The 20,323-nt window shown below is 40.6% G+C and overlaps 1 protein-coding gene across 7 annotated transcripts in view; it reads right to left on the bottom strand.

Moving 5' to 3' along the window:
* Positions 1 to 17,944, bottom strand: part of TERF1 (telomeric repeat binding factor 1) — a 40,414-nt gene extending 22,470 nt beyond the window's left edge. For 4 of the 7 annotated variants that reach the window (XM_049700373.1, XM_049700374.1, XM_049700375.1 and 1 more), the window contains exons 1-7: positions 17,598 to 17,944; positions 12,885 to 12,980; positions 7,721 to 7,882; positions 6,565 to 6,686; positions 4,973 to 5,059; positions 1,022 to 1,171; positions 165 to 277 (exon numbers count right to left, since the gene is read on the bottom strand). In XM_049700373.1, the coding sequence (XP_049556330.1) occupies positions 165 to 277; positions 1,022 to 1,171; positions 4,973 to 5,059; positions 6,565 to 6,686; positions 7,721 to 7,882; positions 12,885 to 12,980; positions 17,598 to 17,904 (1,037 nt within the window). In that variant the 5' untranslated portion in view covers positions 17,905 to 17,944. The remainder of the gene's footprint in view (positions 1 to 164; positions 278 to 1,021; positions 1,172 to 4,972; positions 5,060 to 6,564; positions 6,687 to 7,720; positions 7,883 to 12,884; positions 12,981 to 17,597) is intronic. The other 3 variants (XM_033407109.2, XM_012537034.3, XM_033407110.2) reach the window with 2 other exon arrangements.
* Positions 17,945 to 20,323: the final 2,379 nt, after the last annotated feature.

Raw genomic sequence — 20,323 nt, 5'->3', positions numbered from 1 at the left:
TAAGCCCTAACTCTACAGCACTCCCAAACATCCAAACGTTAGCCAGCAGTAACGCAATATACGTACTACTCGATAATCATTTTTATTAACAATGGTTCGCTAGCATCACTTTTACATAGATATTACATTCATAAAACAAAAAATATACTAATGAATTTACAAACCTTTCTCCTATATCCAAATTAGCTTCCGTTTCCAATTCAATATCATTACTATTAGGTTTATCTTGAGAAGCTGCTGTTCTTGCTCTTTTACTTTCCACTACTTTTGCTGCTGCCTTAAAAAGGGGGTTGCAGGAGACGAAGGGATGCATTAAGACATTTAAAACAAGTAACATTTAATTAAGCCTTCTTGTTCTTTGACAGTCATAACCCAAGTGTCTTGTCACAGGTCAATAAAGGGCAGTGCATTGTTATTTTCCTCAGTAACTATGATATCACCATCAGCAACCTGCTTGGTTTATAAGAATTATGGAGAAGGGCTTTCCTTGCAAAGGTACTTGATACAGACAATGCTCTCTAGTCAGTGTTAAGATAAAAGTTTACTTTAAAATATTTTTTTAAAGATTCTATTTTAAAATAAAACTATCTCAAATTAATGCTCTCATATAACATATTAAGTTAAAACTTTTTGAGGCTAACACAGGATAAAGTGTAAAAAGAAAAATTTTAATGATCCTTCTTCTGTCCAATTTGACTTTTCCCAAAAATATGCTAAAAATTTCATTTAAATTTAATTAAACTATTTCTTTTCACTTATTTCTTAATTCGTTTTGATAACTTTCCCCTCAACTTTCTATTTTGAAAAATTTCCCCAACTTTTACTTTGAAAAGTTGTAAAAATACTACAAAGATCACCAATAAACCCTTTAGATCCACTAACTATAACATTTCACCACATTCTTCTACAAAATCACTAAATAAAATTCTGGTTAGTTTTGAAGAATTTCTATTTCAAGTATTCTCCTTTATTGTAACAATTACTCTTAAGTCTGTTTAGAATCTCTCTGAAATATGCATACCTTCATTAGAAAGGTTGACGATTTTTCATTTAGCACATAATTCACATAACTCTTAATTTTCTCCATCATGCGGTTGTAGCTGAAGTGTTGAAAAATGGAATGGAATGTATCTTTCTGAGAGATTATCATAAGCAATTTCCTTTTTAAAGGCTAAAGAAAACAGAAGAAACTTACTAGCACATAAAGCACAAATAAAATACTAGAAATTTTGTCATATTATTTAATTGAAAAAAATCACTTTATAAACAAAAACTCAAGAGGTTTTAAAAATGCTCCCGTTTTAAATGCCCACCAATATATTTTTTGACTTAAAAAAATTTAATATTTTACACATATGCAAAAGGATTAAAAAACCTTATGAACCTAAATATCCATACCAAGTTTAAGAAATAATTATCTGTATAATAGAAACCTTATTTACTACCATAATCTGATGGCGCCCTCCCCCACCCTGGTCTTCCTCTTCTCAAGGTAACCATTATCCTGAATTAGAACTTTAGCACATCCACGCATTCCTTTGCACTACATATGTATGCATCCATAAACAATATATATAGCATTGTTTAGCATGGTTTTAACTTTATACCAATGGTGTAAAGCCCTAAATGGTATTTTTGATAAAAGCCCTAAATGGTATTTTTGATCAATGGAATACTGTACAACAGTGAAAGTAACTAGTAATTCTATAAATATCAAATCAACATGGATGTCAGAGAGTTGAGCAAAATATAGAAAGTTTCGGGCTTCCCTTGTGGCGCAGTGGTTGAGAGTTCGCCTGCCGATGCAGGGGACACGGGTTCGTGCCCCGGTCCAGGAAGATCCCACATGCCGCGGAGCGGCTGGACCCATGAGCCATGGCCACTGAGCCTGCGCCACCGGAGCCTGTGTTCCGCAACGGGAGAGGCCACAACGGTGAGAGGTCCCCGTACCGCAAAAAAAAACAAAAACAAAAACAAAAACAAACATTTAGGGGCTTCCCTGGTGGCACAGTGGTTAAGAATCCGCCTGCCAGTCCAGGGGACACGGGTTCAAACCCTGGTCCGGGAAGATCCCACGTGCCGCGGAGCAACTAAGCCCGTGCACCACAACTACTGAGCCTGCGCTCCAGAGACCACGAGCCACAACAACTGAGCCCGTGTGCCACAACTACTGAAGCCCACACGCCTAGAGCCCGTGATCCTCAACAGGAGAAGCCACCGCAATGAGAAGCCCGCGCACCGTGACAAAGAGGGGCCCCCCCCATCGCCGCAACTGGAGAGAGCCTGCGCACAGCAATGAAGACCCAACGCAGTCAAAAATAAATAAATAAATAAATAAAAGTAAATTTTAAAAAATATATACCATTTATTCACCTTTCCCTCCAGCCTGTTGAAAGCATGTAGGCTATTTTCTATTACCACAATGCTATTAAACATTTTCCTACATGTCTTCTTGGGCACAGTACAAGTTTTTCTTAGACAACAGTTCTTTCAATGCTGGTTGCACAATAAAGCTATAAAGCTTTAAAAAAATTCCACTTCTCAAGCTCTATCCCAGAACAATTGTCACAGTACAGCCTAGTTTTCTTTTTTCAGTTTTTATTTTTTTAATAAAGCTTCATGGTTTTAAAAGTATGCAGTGAAAGTAAAAACAGTTACTCTAGGGTATTTATTTAGAAGTGGAATTGCTGGAATGCATGCTTACTGATTTTGTTAAAATGCTCTCCAAAGCTTAAGTACCAATTTACCCTTCTGAGAGGAAGGTATGGCACTTTTATCATTTCTCCACATTTTGAGAACTGTTGGTGTGCTAAGACATTTTTAATCATTGCCAATCAGAAGTATAGGAAATGCTATTTCAATATATTACTTGGTATTAACCTGATCACGAATATTATTGAGGTTAACACTTTCTCTCTTAGGCTTACTGGCCATAAAGTTTCCTCTTCTGTGACGTACAAGTAGAGTGGAATTTTCAGTAGTCTCACAGCACTAAGGCAAAAAAGTAAGGGCAGGGAACCCAATAAACATACCAGGCTTCCAGCTGAAATCTCAGGAGGGTTACACCGTAGGAACAGGGGCAAATTAGATATAGAATAAGCCTTACTAAAGGCTCAGTCCTTCAGTGAATTAAGGTGATTCCCTCTCCCCCAAACCACCATGTGAAAAGGTACTCAACTTCATTAATCATCAAAGAAACAGAAATTAAAACCCAATGCGATAGCACTACATATTTGCCTGAATGACTATAATGAAAACCACATATAAGGTCTGTGAAGCAACTGGAACTCTCCCACACTACTGCAGGAATTGATAATAACTACTTTGGAAAATTCTGGCAGTATCTACTAAAACTGAGTATGTGCATATCCTACAACTCACCAATTCTATTCCTAAGTATATACCCAATAGAAACACATATATTTTTTCTACAAAAGACATGTAAAGGAATGTAATGGACAAAATATGGAAATAACTCAAATGTCCATCCACAGTAGAATGGATAAATTGTAGTATATTCCTACAGTGGAGCAATGAGAATGAACAAACGATTGTTATAAGCAACACCATGTATCTCTCTTACAAATATAAACTTGCTATATGATTCTGTTATATAAAGTTCAGAAATAAGAAAGACTAATCTTGGATGTTACAAGTCAGGATAGCGGTTACCCTTGAGAAGGTGGTTGGGATAGTGCCTGGAGGGTGCTGGTGATGTTCTGTTTCTTGATCTAGGAGGTCACCACACAAGTGTGTTCCTTTTGTGAAAATACACCTACTTATACACTTATGATACATGTACTTTACTAAAGGTATGCTATTGTTCAATAAAGAGTTCACTAAAAACTGTATAAAACTACACTTCTTTGAATAAGCTTAATTTGCTCTCATAACTTTGTTTTTAATACTGAAAAATTAACTTCTGTTGACCTTAACATTACACATACACACAAAAACTAGTGATAACATAAGAAACCTCCAGAAAAATAAGCAAGTTATAATGCATTTCCCTACACCTGCACTGCTCAATATGGTAGCCACTAGCCACACAAGGCTACTCAGCCCTTGCAAGGCGTAAGCCTGAATTTAGCCTTAAGTATAAAATACACCCTAGATTTCAAAGACTTACTACAGTTGTACCTTGGTATCCACATGAGATTGGCTCCAGGACTCCCCTCGGGTACCAAAATCCAAGGATGCTCAAGTCCCTTATATAAAATGGTGTAGTATTTGCATATAAGCTACACATTTCCTCACATATACTTTAAATCATATCTAGATAACTTATAATACCTAATACAATGTAAGTGCTATGTAAATAGTTGCCAGTGTGTGACAAATTCAAGTTTTGCTTTTTGAAACTTTCTGGAATTTTTTCCCCCTAAATATTTTCAGTCTGCAGTTGGTTGAATCCCCAGATATGGAACCCAGGATACAGAGGGCTGACTGTACAAAAAAGGGAGTGCAAAATATCTCACCAATACTTTTTACATTGATTGTTAAAAAGAATAATGTTTTTGGATATACTGGGTTAAATAAAGTGTTACTAAAATTAGTTTTACTTGTTTCTTTTTACTTTTTTAATGTGGCTACTAGAAATTTTTTTTTTTTTTTTTTTGCGGTACGCGGGCCTTTCACTGCTGTGGCCTCTCCCGTTGCGGAGCACAGGCTCCGGACGCGCAGGCTCAGCAGCCATGGCTCACGGACCCAGCCGCTCCGCGGCATGTGGGATCTTCCCGGACCGGGGCACGAACCCGTGTCCCCTGCATCGGCAGGCAGACTCTCAACCACTGCGCCACCAGGGAAGCCAGGCTACTAGAAAGTTTAAAATCACATACGGGACTGGCATTATATTTCTGTTGGACTCTACTGTTTAAAAGAGAAAACTTTTCTTTTCTCCTCCAATGTTCTTTCAATTTTCCTTATTCCATATAAACGGCTCCAAACTTCTGATTCTAATTTAAATAATTACCGTGTAAGAATTTGGGTCACCAAATATTCTTTCAAAGACTTCTTCTGCTTCCTTAAAATTTCCATTTTCCATGCAAACAGCTATAGCCTAAAAGACAGGATGACAAATACAAACCTTAGATTGCTTTTTAAAATATCTAATTGTTGTTTAATATTGAAATAACTCAGGTAAGTCTAAACTACTTCATTTAAAATATTCTTATGTAGCTTAATAATTTTGATTTGATAAATGATATTAAAGGCAGGAATTAATAAATAAATCAGGAGCTACATTATATATATTGAGGACCCACCGAAATAGTCATTTTGAGCAAAAGGGAAGAGAGAGAAGGGGTAGATGGATGGTGTTTGTGATGATTAGGATATATAAAAGTTGCTACTTAGGACCCCAGGAAAATCTCTAATAGAAACTCAGGAAGCCAGATGCTTTTGAATAATCATTTTATAAACTGATACCATATGTGGTAAGATATAGGACCACCATTACCATCTGGGTAGGTTTGTAAACTTGGGAAAGCTATTTAACCTCTTGGCGCCTCCGTTTCTTTACACCAATGTAAAATGGTGAAAATAATAGTACCTATTTCACAGGGCAGTTGTGAGGATTAAAGAGTTATATATAAAAGTGCTTAGAACAGTATCTGGCAAACAGTAAACAATGTATTATTACACGTTTGCTGTGTATTTTATGTAACCCGTTCAACTTTACTGGTATATTTAGCAAAGGCCTGCTTCCCCTAGAACTCCAAAAGACTGGGACAACATGACAAATCCCTTTGCCCTGGGTTGAAATTCTTAAAAGCAGCAGTCATTTTTCTGCCAATTCTCTTCAGGTCTTAATTCTAATTGACAGTCACCACACCGTCAATAATTAATTCCTGAGAAGGTGGGACACCACCTGGATTTTCTCCTACCCAACCATGAAAATTTTTTTAAAAACTAGAAAAAGTTTATTTAACTATGAAATTCCTGAGTACATACTTTGCCTGTAAACAAAACATTTTCCCTGCTATATATCTTTGAATGACTTTCTTTGGTTTTTCACTCTTTAATAGGCTACTCCTACTAAAATTTTCTCTACATAGTTAAAATTTTACATTCTCTTAATCGCAAAAACCCATTCATTTCTTATTATTTGATAATCTTTAGGGACTTCTCTAGTGGTCCAGTGGTTAAGACTCTGCGTGTCCACTGCAGGGGGAGTGGGTTCAATCCCTGGTCAGGGAACTAAGATCCCGCATGCCATGTGGTGTGGGCAAAAAAAATATTAAAAAAAAATAAAAATAAAAGGTAATCTTTAAATGGGAGAGCATAAACCACTGGTTTTTGAAAGTTGTTTAGTAATCTTTAAATAGATTTGGCATATTTTCCAACGTGGGGGCAATATGCACTTAGGTAGAAAACATTAAGTCCCAACTCTTAGTCCTCATGTCAAGACAATAAATCATAGGTCAAATTTCTAAAGAGAATGATTATATTACATTTTACTACAGGTTTACCATCCAACTTCTATTAGGTGGCTCTTAGTTTCTTTAGATGTTGTTTTTATTTTCTAGCAAAATAATAATAATAAACACAAAGTAACACTCATACCTGAATTTTAATTAAATTCTGTATTTCTTCATGAAGCTTGTCATGTTCCTTTTCAATTGACGCCCAAATCATCAGGGCTGATTCCAAGGGTGTAATTTGTTCATCACTTTCAAACTGTGCATCTTTTAAAACCAAAATAAAAATAAGTAACTTAGAAAGCCATGAAGAACTTTACTTTGTTAATTTTTTTATAAACTCATTTCTTTAAATATTGACTGAGTGTATACTATGTGCCAGGCACTGCTCTCGTATATACCAGTTTAGGGAAGATTTTTCAAGTTAATTTCCTCATTAAAATCAACTTAAAAAAAAAAAAAACAGAAAAGGCTATATATGAGTCCACAAAACATCTGAAGATTTTCTCTACTAAAATACTGATTTTAAAACCTGAAATAAATTATATTTTATAAGGTGTCACAATAACAGAATTCTTAAAGGTTTGTAAGTCTAACTGCAGTATAACAAACTTCATTGAGATAGAGCATGAAATTAGTTTATTGTGAAATTTGATTTTCGCATATACTACTTTAAATCCTTGTTATATATTTTGTAGATATTTGAAACAGGATCAATCAAGAACTTATCTCTCTACCAACATTATTCCAATCACCAAAGCTTAAAAACCTAAGGAGTGACTTCCCTGGTGGCGCAGTGGTTAAGAATCCGCCTGCCAACGCAGGGGACACGGGTTCGAGCCCTGGTCTGGGAAGATCCCACATGCCGCGGAGCAACTAAGCCTGTGCACCACAACTACTGAGCCTGTGCTCTAGAGCCTGCAAGCCACAACTACTGAGCCCACGCGCCACAACTACTGAGCCTGCGTGCCACACTACTGAAGCCCACGCGCCTAGAGCCCGAGCCCCGCAATGAGAAGGCTACACGCCACAACGAAGAGTAGCCCCCGCTCGCCGCAACTAGAGAAAGCCCGCGCACAGCAACGAAGACCCAACGCAGCCAAAATAAATAAATAAATTTATTTAAAAAAAACGTAAGGAGTCACCGTTTTACTCCTTCCTCTTTCTCATCACCATATACCATCTGTTGTGATATTGTATAGTGGTTTTTAAAACTTTGGAGTTTATTCCAGACTCTATCATGTACTACCTGTGTGGTGTTGAAAAAGTTATTCTGCCTTTCTAAGCCTCAGTTTTCTCACCTATAAAATGCTGTAAATATGGGCTTCCCTGGTGGCGCAGTGGTTGAGAGTCCGCCTGCCGATGCAGGGGACACGGGTTCGTGCCCCAGTCCGGGAAGATCCCACGTGCCGCAGAGCGGCTGGGCCCGTGAGCCATGGCCACTGAGCCTGCGCATCTGGAGCCTGTGCTCCACAACGGGAGAGGCCACAACAGTGAGAGGCCCGCATACCGTAAACAAAACAAAACAAACAAAAAAATGATGTAAATAAATACTATGTGAATATTTAATGAGATAATATTTGTACTACTGTTAAACTTCCTTAAAACAGAATTTATCAGCTTATTCTTATCAAAGACTCACAGTGGCTGGTAACTACTTAGCAAATTACACACAAACATCTCCATTTGAAATTCAGGGCCACGTGTAGTTGAAAATCCAATACATAAACTAAAACTAAGTTTTAAATGCTGCCTCTCTTGAAATATAGTGATTCTTGATCACTGACCCCAGCCTATTATATCTAAGATGCACCCTGGTGAATTTCAAGATTAAACCATGGGGTCACACACAAAACAGGGATTTTTTTTGCACCCTTGTTTTAAGAGAAAAAGTTGTTGGAAGGGAAAATAAGAATATAATGAACAACTGCTATATGTGAAGCCCAGCCAGGCACTTCTAGAACATTCTGTCACATTTAATTTACCAGACGGCTCTGTGAACCATGTTAGCTTATGGTCTACATCGGCCCGTTTTCTTCCTCTGCCACCAGCCCCGCCAGCCTACCTACCTACCGTCTTCCGCACGTCTGCTTTGTCTCTAGCCCTAATCCACTGACTGTCCGGGTCCAACTCACCCCCACAACACAGCACACCACATGAGCCAGAGCTGGATGAGTGTGGGCTCCCAGAGCGGTCCTAATAGGGTGGGATTTCCTGCCACCCAGTCTGCTTATAAGTGAACAGTTCCGTGCGATTACGGCCCACCACTGGAGACTGCCAGGAAAGCATTTTGTAAATTGTAAAACCCAATATAAATATGGAATTATTTGCATCAAAAGGTCCTTTACAACCTGGAAGAAATGGACAAATTCTTAGAAATGCACAACCTGCCAAGACTGAATCAGGAAGAAATAGAAAATATGAACAGACCAATCACAAGCACTGAAATTAAAACTGTGATTAAAAATCTTCCAACAAACAAAAGACCAGGACCAGATGGCTTCACAGGCGAATTCTATTAAACATTTAGAGAAGAGCTAACACCTATCCTTCTCAAACACTTCCAAAATATAGCAGGGGGAGGAACACTCCCAAACTCATTCTACGAGGCCACCATCACCCTGATACCAAAACCAGACAAGGACATCACAAAGAAAGAAAACTACAGGCCAATATCACTGATGAACATAGATGCAAAAATCCTCAACAAAATACTAGCAAACAGAATCCAACAGCACATTAAAAGGATCATCACACACCATGATCAAGTGGGGTTTATTCCAGGAATGCAAGGATTCTTCAATATACGCAAATCAATCAACATGATACACCATATTAACAAATTGAAGGAGAAAAACCATACGATCATCTCAACAGATGCAGAGAAAGCTTTAGACAAAATTCAACACCATTTATGATAAAAACCCTGCAGAAAGCAGGCATAGAGGGAACTTTCCTCAACATAATAAAGACCATATATGACAAACCCACAGCCAACATCGTCCTCAGTGGTGAAAAACTGAAAGCATTTCCACTAAGATCAGGAACAAGAGAAGGTTGCCCACTCTCACCACTCTTATTCAACATAGTTTTGGAAGTTTTAGCCACAGCAATCAGAGAAGAAAAGGAAATAAAAGGAATTCAAATCGGAAAAGAAGAAGTAAAGCTGTCACTGTTTGCAGATGACATGATACTATACTTAGAGAATCCTAAAGGTGCTACCAGAAAACTACTAGAGCTAATCAATGAATTTGGTAAAGTAGCAGGATACAAAATTAATGCACAGAAATCTCTGGCATTCCTATACACTAATGATGAAAAATCTGAAAGTGAAATCAAGAAAACACTCCCATTTACCACTGTAGCAAATAGAATAAAATATCTAGGAATAAACCTACCTAAGGAGACAAAAGACCTGTATGCAGAAAATTATAAGACACTGATGAAAGAAATTAAAGATGATACAAATAGATGGATAGATATACCATGTTCTTGGATTGGAAGAATCAATACTGTGAAAATGACTCTACTACCCAAAGCAATCTACAGATTCAATGCAATCCCTATCAAACTACCACTGGCATTTTTCACAGAACTAGAACAAAAAATTTCACAATTTGTATGGAAACAAAAGACCCCGAATAGCCAAAGCAACCTTGAGAACGAAAAACGGAGCTGGAGGAATCAGGTTCCCTGACTTCAGACTATACTACAAAGCTATAGTAATCAAGACAGTATGGTACTGGCACAAAAATAGAAAGACAGATCAATGGAACAGGATAGAAAGACCAGAGATAAACCCACACACATATGGTCACCTTATCTTTGATAAAGGAGGCAGGAGTGTACAGTGGAGAAAGGACAGCCTCTTCAATAAGTGGTGCTGGGAAAACTGGACAGGTACATGTAAAAGTATGAGATTAGATCACTCCCTAACACCATACACAAAAATAAGCTCAAAATGGATTAAAGACCTAAATGTAAGGCCAGAAACTATCAAACTCTTAGAGGAAAACATAGGCAGAACACTCTATGACATAAATCACAGCAAGATCCTTTTTGACCCACCTCCTAGAGAAATGGAAATAAAAACAAAAATAAACAAATGGGACCTACTGAAACTTCAAAGCTTTTACACAGCAAAGGAAACCATAAACAAGACCAAAAGACAACCCTCAGAATGGGAGAAAATATTTGCAAAAGAAACAACTGACAAAGGATTAATCTCCAAAATTTATAAGCAACTCATGCAGCTCAATAACAAAAAAACAAACAACCCAATCCAAAAATGGGCAGAAGACCTAAACAGACATTTCTCCAAAGAAGATATACAGACTGCCAACAAACACATGAAAGAATGCTCAACATCATTAATCATTAGAGAAATGCAAATCCAAACTACAATGAGATACCATCTCACACCAGTTAGAATGGCCATCAGCAAAAAATCTAGAAACAATAAATGCTGGAGAGGGTGTGGAGAAAAGGGAACACTCTTGCACTGCTGGTGGGAATGTGAATTGATACAGCCACTATGGAGGTTCCTTAAAAACTACAAATAGAACTACCATATGACCCGGCAATCCCACTACTGGGCATATACCCTGAGAAAACCATAATTCAAAAAGAGTCATGTACCAAAATGTTCATTGCAGCTCTATTTACAATAGCCAGGAGATGGAAACAACCTAAGTGTCCATCAGCGGATGAATGGATAAAGAAGATGTAGCACATATATACAGTGGAATATTACTCAGCCATAAAAAGAAACGAAATTGAGCTATTTGTAATGAGGTGGATGGACCTAGAGTCTGTCATACAGAGTGAAGTAAGTCAGAAAGAGAAAGACAAATACCGTATGCTAACACATATATATGGAATTTAAGAAAAAAAAAGTCATGAAGAACCTAGGGGTAAGACAGGAATAAAGACACAGACCTACTAGAGAATGGACTTGAGGATATGGGGAGGGGGAAGGGTAAGCTGTGACAAAGTGAGAGAGTGGCATGGACATATATACACTATCAAATGTAAGATAGATAGCTAGTGGGAAGCAGCCATATAGCACAGGGAGATCAGCTCGGTGCTTTGTGCCCACCTAGAGGGGTGGGATAGGGAGGGTGGGAGGGAGGGAGACGCGAGAGGGAAGAGATATGGGAACATAGGTATATGTACAACTGATTCACTTTGTTATAAAGCAGAAACTAACACACCATTGTAAAGCAATTATACTCCAATAGAGATGTAAAAAAAAAAAAAAAAAGGTCCTTTAAATAACCATGCTGTAAATATTAGTCATTACTGATAAACTGAAACCGGCCTGGCCATTACAACCTAAAATAAACTATGAGGGCCTTCCCTGGTGGCGCAGTGGTTGAGAATCTGCCTGCCAATGCAGGGGACACGGGTTCGAGCCCCCGTCTGGGAAGATCCCACATGCCGCGGAGCAACTAGGCCCGTGAGCCACAATTACCGAGCCTGTGCGTCTGGAGCCCATGCTCCACAACGAGAGAGGCCACGATAGTGAGAGGCCCGCGTGCCGCGATGAAGAGTGGCCCCCATTTGCCGCAACTAGAGAAAGCCCTGGCACAGAAATGAAGACCCAACACAGACATAAATAAATAAATAAATAAAATTAAAAAGAAAAAAAAAAAGAATGATCCATACTTTAAAAAATAAAAATAAATAAACTATGAGGACAAGGGAGAGAGAGAATTATAGTTATAAAATCATATTCCCTTATTAAGTAAGTGCTAAAATCAAGCTCAAATAAGAGGTTTCAAATATCATTGTTGCCAGTTAGAAAAAGAGTATGCAGGATAGTAATAGGAGTCACCACAAAGTTACCATAGCCCCATTTAGTGACGTCTTTAAGACAGAGTACACATGGGCTTCCCTGGTGGCGCAGTGGTTGAGAGTCCGCCTGCCAATGCAGGGGACACGGGTTCGTGCCCCGGTCCGGGAGGATCCCACATGCCGCGGAGTGGCTGGGTGCGTGAGCCATGGCCGCTGAGCCTGCGCGTCCGGAGCCTGTGCTCCGCAACTGGAGAGGCCACAACAGTGAGAGGCCCGCGTACCACACAAAAAAAAAGACAGAGTACACGGAGCATGGTCCCCCAACAGCAACATCAGAATCACCTGGGAACTTAATAGAAATGTAAACTCCAGGGCCCCTCACTCACCCTACTGAATCAGAAACTCACGATGGAGAAGGGGACTCACCATTCTGTTCCTTAAGTTCTCTAATAATTCGGAAGCAAGCTAAAATTTGAGAACCATCACTCTAAGAAGATAGGGATTATATTTCCTTTACTAGCTTTAAATATGTCTGTGTATAGATGTACATGCCAAATACACGTGAGCAAACTCTCAAAAACAAAGGACTACTCCCATCTGTTTCTTCTCATTGTCTCCCCTTTAGACATAGATTGAAATATGTCCAATATAAGATAAAAACATATTTACCAAGGGTTTTTCCAGCTGCAATTCTTGTCAAAAATTGACATATGTATATAGTTCTCAGTTGATAAGCTGTTAGACTGGACAATCCATGAATAATAGCTGAAAGTGAAGAAAGTGAATCTTATTAAAACATTAAAACAAAACTCCAAACTTGACCCATCAGTGCCTCTGCGTGGTTTGCGGAGAAATAAGTTACAAATATCACCCAAAGATTACCATAAATTTAGAGTGTATGCTTTATTTATAGACAATTTTTAGGAAATCAGAACAAAAAAGAATAACAATGAAGACTCTGCCTTCAAAATAAAACTGATGTTTCACAGGTAGAATAATAAATCTTGAAAACTACGTACTTTCACAGGTAGCAGTCTAAACTAAATGAAAAGGGAGATTTAGATCCAAACTGTAAAATGTGTCAAATCATTACCTGAAATCTTCCTTTATACCTTAAAATGCCTAATATTATAGGAAATATATTATTTCTGTCAAGGTTTCAGTTAAGCAAGAGTCTGTTCAGTTTACGAAGCTTTATTTTAAAAACATTTATTAATGTTAATCTCCCCAATATTTGAACACCCACCCAGATGTTATGCTAGGTAGTAAGTATATACAACACTGAGTAAACCATAATCCTGGTTTTCACTGAATTTACCATCTAGCAATAAAAGACAAAGATTAAATGAACCAGCAAACCAAAAAACAGTCCTGCAGCTGCTAAGCAGATGAAACAAATAAATACATTTATTTGTATTTATTTCCTCAATTTTAATATGCCATAACCTTATGCTACACCAGAGATTATCTGGACCAAATATAGTCATAATATAATTAAATAGGATTCAAAAAGAGCACAAAATTTATATAAAATTTAAACACAACTTATTCAACATGGGCTGAACATCTACTGCTGGCCAGTGGTAGGGACTGATGTCTGAATAATAAGATAGCCAGTCCCTGCTCCTCAGAAGGTTTTAGTCTGAGAAGGCAGGAATTAAACAAAAAATTATGCAAGAGACTAATTAAAATTTTAATGTGTCATAAAGGGTAAGTATGGTATAGGAGCAAAACAGAAGGAAGACCTAATCTATTTTAGGGAAGAAAGTCATATCCTTTCTGTCTTCACTTCCCTCCATATTTAGTCTACGTATGCAATAACTACAGATACCCTACACACCACTGCCCTTCTGCTCTTTGTACCTGTTAGGCATAAAACAAAACAAAAACAATGAAAACCTACCCTGGTTGAACCTGGCTATCTGCTTTTTCCACACCTGTAACCAAACACTACATTAGGGAGGATCTAATGACCAGCAACAGTAACAACTATATTTAAGCACTTAACTATAATACCAGGCACTACTCTAAGCACTGAGCAGTGGTTCTCAACTAGGGGTGATTTTGTCCCCTAGGAGGCATTTGGCAATGTCTGGAGACGTTTTTCTTTTTTTGGCGGTACGCGGGCCTCTCACCGTTGTGGCCTCTCCCGTTGCAGAGCACAGGCTCCGGACGCGCAGGCTCAGCGGCCATGGCTCACGGGCCCAGCCGCTCCGCGGCATGTGGGATCTTCCCGGACCGGGGCACGAACCCGTGTCCCCTGCATCGGCAGGCGGACTCCCAACCACTGCGCCACCAGAGAAGCCCCTGGAGCTATTTTTGATTGTCACGAGTGGGAGGGGTGCTACTGGCACCTAGTGGCTGAGGTCAAGGATCCTACAATGCACGGGAGAACCTCCACCTCATTCCCCCTCTACCCTCAAGCATACACAGAATAAAGAATCATGTGGTGCAAAATGTCAACAGGCTGAGGCTGGGAAACCTTGCTTTATACATATCAGTTCATCTGCTTCTCTCAACAGCCCTTTGAGGTAGATGCCGTTATTACTACCATTTTACAGATGAGGAAATTGTAGTACCACGGGAACTGGTGGTACCAAGTCGTTGCTTCAAGTCTTATGGCTATAAACCAGCAGAGCCCGGAATCAAACTCAGACAATTTACTATGGAGCCCATGCTCTTAATTACAATTCTACACTGCTTCCCACGGTGGAGATAGGTTAGGAATATCAGTCTGGAAAAGGCATTATCTGAGATAAGTGAGGTGGGAGAATAATTCTGAGTTGGAATGAAAGAACTAAGAATTTTCTAGGAAGCATCAGAGTTGTATATGTTTACAATCTTGCAAAGCGTAGTAAATGAAATTCTATAAGAGATAAAAGGGAGTCATTTTAGTCAAAAATGGAATACCGAGACAATATTATGTTCACAGTTTGCATATCTGTTTTAGCAATACAACCTGAAAAAGTTTACTCTTTCTGGGTTTCTGTGCCTTTAACCTTCAAATAATGGAGATGACCTAGATTATTCCTTGGGTCTTGGGCTAGAACCTTACAAGGTCCTTTTTTTTAAAAAATAAACTTTATTTTTTACAATGGTTTTAAATATACATAATGTAGTGAAGAAAGATAGTAAAGAGGTTCCATATACCCTCCACCCAGTTTACCCTGTTATTAGCATCTTGCATTAATTAGTATTCCATGTTACATTAATTAACCAATAGTGATACATTAGTAACTAAAGTCCATGCTTTATTCAGATTTCCTTAGTGTTTACTTAATGTCCTTTTTCTGCTGCAAGATCCCAACCAGGGCACCACATAACATTTAGTCATCATGTCTCTTTGGGCATCTCTTGGCTATAACAGTTTCTCAGACGTTCCCTGGTTTTGATGACCTTGACAATTTTGAGGTATTTTGTACAATGTACCTCTCTATTGGGATTTGTCTGATATTCTTCTCATGATTAGACTAGAGTTATGGGGTTTGGGGAGGAGGGTCACAGAGGTAAAGTTCCATTTTCATCACACTGTATCAAGCGTACATGCTACTAGCTATCACTGCTGATGCTGACCTTGATTACCTAGGTGGGCCAGTGTCCGTCAGCTTTCTCTACTTTCTCCCCCTTTGTATCCTGTGCTCTTCGCAGCCCACACTTAAGGAGTGGGGAGTTACGCTCCACCTCCTTGAGGACAGAGTAGCTACACGAATTACCTGGAATTCTTCTGCGTCGGAGATTTGTCTCTTCTTCCATTTGTATATTTATTCCACCATTTATTTACATCAGTATGAACTTTATGGATATTTATTTTGTATGTTGGGTTATAATCCAACACTACAGTTGACCTTTGAACAATGCCAGGGTTAGGGGTGCTGACCCTCTGAGCAGTTGAAAATCCCAGTGTCAGCTCTCTGTATTCCCAGTTTAACCAACCACAGATTGCGTAGTACTGTCTTATTTACTACTGAGAAAAAAATTGGCTTGTAAGTGGACAGGTGCAGTTCACACCTGTGTTGTTTAAGGGTCAACTGTATTTTCTTGCTCGAGTTATTTCAGCTTTGGCCATTGGGAGCCCTTGCGGTTGGCTCCCGTGTCCCTTTGTACCACTCCCATAATTGTGGGATTTTTTTTTTTGTTTCTTTGGGGGTTTTGTTTTGCTTTGTTTTTAGCACTTTCTTACTTTCTGTTACAAGATGCTCCAGGCTCAACTTGTATATTTCCTGTCCCAGTCCCAGAATCAGGCCATTTCTCTGGAGAATGGTATTGGAAACCAAGACTTGAGTGCTAAGTGTACCCCTTGCTGCTAGGGTTACATTGCTTCTACACCCTTTCATCTGACAGAACAAGGAAATATATGAGTATATCCTAACCTGTGTCTATATATGTATAATATGCATTGATATTTCTATATGTTATAAACAGGAGCTCATACTGATATTTCCAATTCAAATTCATTAACACATAGATAATTTTAGCCTCCTCCCCAAAGAGGCCTTTATAATAATTCGAATTATTAAATGAACTGGCTTCATTCCAGGATTTAACTTCCTAATTAGTGTTAATTAACCATGGCTCTAGTGTTATCTGTGACACGGAGGAAAGTTTCTTGAATTGGAAGATAAGACATGCGTCTGGAACAACCCTTTAACCTATCAATGCTTTAGGTTGTTTTAACTAGTACACTCCTCTATAAACTGAGATTACTTGCCTAACTCACGGGATAACCGTGAAGCTGAAATGTACCAATACGGTTTTCTGAGGTATTTGATTTCCTACTAAATAGTATCTTGGGGTTGCGTTCGGCTGCAATAAGTTGACGGCCAACTCATATAAATACCAGAGCATCTTTCGGTTATCATTCAAAAAGCCAGCTAGCCTTCTCTAGGCGTCAAGGTCTCTGTCCATCGCTTACAGGCTGTCTTGTGTAGGCGGTAGGTTTCATTGTCAGTTACTTTTATTCTGAAGCCTATACGGAGCCAGCGGGCTAAACCAGGTTTAGATAGCTCCCGAAGTAACAGAAAACACTGATGCCTAGGTCACAGTGACTTGTTAAATAAATGCCTTTACAGGAGTATCTCTGCCGAAAAAAGCAAGAAACACAAGCGCCACAGGCGACAAAGGGAACTGGACACTGGATTCAGTGCAGTTTTGTTCATTTTAACCCACTTAACCCTCTTTCAACTCTAATGAATCTGAGCAAAACTGAGGAGCTGAGAGGAGGCGGATGCGGGATTGGAACCAACGATCAACTCTGAGCTGGGGGCCCTCCGCTCGGGCGCCGCAGCAGCCCGATCCCCGACCCCCTGGGGGACAGCGCCGCAAACCTGGCCTCGGCAGCCCGCCGCGGTCCCCGCCCCCGGCCCGGGCGCTCCCCGCACTCACCCTCGGCGCTGTCGCGGGTGCGGTGGAAGTCGTCCGACCGGCCGTCACGGAAGGCCCGGCAAAGAGACAGGCAGAGGAAATCGAGCATCCAGCCGGCAGCTACCGCCTCGGCCTCAGCCACCAGGCCCGCGTCCTCCTCCTCCTCAGGGGCCCCCAAGTGCATCTGGCACTCGAGCGGTTCCTGGCACTCAAACTGCCCCTGATCATCTCTCGCCGTTTCCGCCATCCGCTCCTCCAGGGGACCCGCATCCTCCCCATCCGCAAGCCCTCGCGGGCTCGGAGCCGCTGAGGCGGCGCTCTCCGCCATATTACATCTCTCGCACTGCTTCTGTCTTTTCCTGCGCGGAGCGACGATTGGCTCGCGCCGCGCGGGGCGGAGCCTCGGAGGGTCTCTTCCGCCCGCGGGAAACCACCAATCACACACCACCGGGATGGGCGAGCGGCTCGAACCTGGCTTCTGATTGGCCGAAATCTGCTCCTGCCTCTGGATGTTGAATTCCCCGCCACCCAGGGGTGCAGTTTTGTTGGTAAACTAGACAAGTTCTGGCTGGATGCGGAGAGAGAATAGGAGGTCGGGGAGCGGGCGACTGCTTTATTCTCGTGCTAAAATGCAACACTGACTAGAACAACAATACGGTTAGTTAAAATGGAAAAACATTTTACCCTCAGTGTGCTTCAAAAATGAGATAGGTGATTAAAACTTGTCACTATTTTTTGAGCGTAACACTTTAGATCCTGGTATTCACTTAACAGTTACTGTGCGATCACGAACCAAAACTCTTCCAACAGACTTAGATCCGTGCTTCTCCAACCTTAAGGGGCATCAGAATAAGCCCCTAGGCTTATTAAAAACACGAATTGCCGGCCTCCACCCCCAGAGTTTTTGTTCTGTAGATCTGGACTGGGATCCTTGAATTTGCAAGTGATAAGTTCGCAGGTCAGTGATACTGAGGCTGCTTCTCTGGGGACCAAATTTTCCGAATTATCGCTCTAGGAAGAGTATATTATCATGGGAATGAATTTTATTCAGGGCCTGAAATTGACTATAGCATTCAGCTTTACAACAATAAGTGAATACTTATTTTGAACTTTCAAACTTACCTTTAAGCACAAGAGGGCGTTGGGGGAAGGGGGTCTGGTTATGTTCTATTTCTCTATGTGGGTGATAGTTACATCAGTGTGGTCCTTTATGAAAATTCATTGAACACGATATATGCACTTTTCAGTATATGGGTTATAACTGAATAAAAAGTTTCTTTTAAAAACCTTTCTGTGGGCTTCCCTGGTGGCGCAGTGGTTGAGAGTCCGCCTGCCGATGCAGGGGATGCGGGTTCGTGCCCCGGTCCGGGAAGATCCCACATGCCGCGGAGCGGCTGGGCCCGTGAGCCATGACTGCTGAGCCTGCGCGTTGTGTTCCGCAACGGGAGAGGCCACAACAGTGAGAGGCCCGTGTACCGCAAAAAAAAAAAAAAACCAACAACAACTTTCTGTTTATAACACATCCAACATTATCAAAGCCTTTATGTTTTAATTTTACACATTTATTATTATCTTAAAGCCGGAGTTGAAACGTTGAGTCCTTAAAGCACCATATTATAGCCGTTAAGAATACCTAGGTTGGGGGACTTCCCTGGTGGCACAGTGATTAAGAATCCACAGTGGTTAAGAATCCACAGTGGTTAAAAAAAAAAGTAAGATTCATAAGGGAAGGTATTTTGTATGTCTTTTCTACTACTGTATTCCTAATGCCTAGAAAAGTGCCTGCCACATGGTAGACATTCAATCAATATTTATTGAATGAATGTATGTTACACTTTTTAAGAGGTGCCTAGAGAAAAATTGATACTCAGAATAACAGGAAACTTTTTTTTTTTCAGGCAAGGCTTTATTGGGGCCCCTGCAGCAGCAGGGGGGAGAGATAACAGACAACAGGTTCCCTTGCTTGTGCGTTCCCTGAGGTGGGTGTCAAGCTTGTTCCTTAGATGGGGTGAGGGTAGAGGTGTGTCCAGGGGTCGGGCCACAGGTGTGGCTTAGGTGTTTTGCCCACCCTCTGGTGGTGTTGAGTTCAGGGGCTGTGCTCAGTACCCTGCTTTTGCTCTGGGCTCTTCAAAAGTGGCAGTTGGGTTTTTTGGTCTTTTTGTATCTTCTGTCCAGAATTTGCCCCAACTGGCCATGCACGCAGTTATTTTTAGTCCCTTATAATTTCTGTGTATTTTGTTGTTCAAGGAGAGGTGCACTCAGCAGAGGGTCCCAGGTCCCAGCCTGTCTCATTCCCCCCTGAGAGACTCTACACCCTTATTCTTAAGGGGTAAGGGGCTGAAGGTCTCTTCTCCTGAAGCTTCTTTCCGCTGGACAGGGGCCACAGACCCTAGCCTAGCCTAGAGGTGTAGAAGTCCCTCGCTGACTGTTCTAAGGACCTGTAGGGACCTGGGCCACTTTCTGCTGGAATAGGCTGAATTTCTTGAGCCATCATGAGCCTTACTTCAAACTGTTGGGGCCCACATTCTTACCAGTAAAATTCTTTATAGAATTTGAAAACTTCAGCTATTAAGTACTAAATAGTACTTTAAGATTTGCTGTGGGGCTTCCCTGGTGGCACAGTGGTTGAGAGTCCGCCTGCCAATGCAGGGGACACGGGTTCGTGCCCCGGTCCGGGAAGATCCCACATGCCGCAGAGCGGCTAGGCCCGTGAGCCATGGCCGCTGAGCCTGCGCGTCCGGAGCCTG

This window comes from Orcinus orca, chromosome 17 (genome assembly GCF_937001465.1).
Source record: "Orcinus orca chromosome 17, mOrcOrc1.1, whole genome shotgun sequence".
Classification (NCBI taxonomy): Eukaryota; Metazoa; Chordata; class Mammalia; order Artiodactyla; family Delphinidae; genus Orcinus; species Orcinus orca.
The sequence above is the reverse complement of the archived record's forward strand: the minus strand, read 5'-3'. Positions and strand labels throughout refer to the sequence as shown.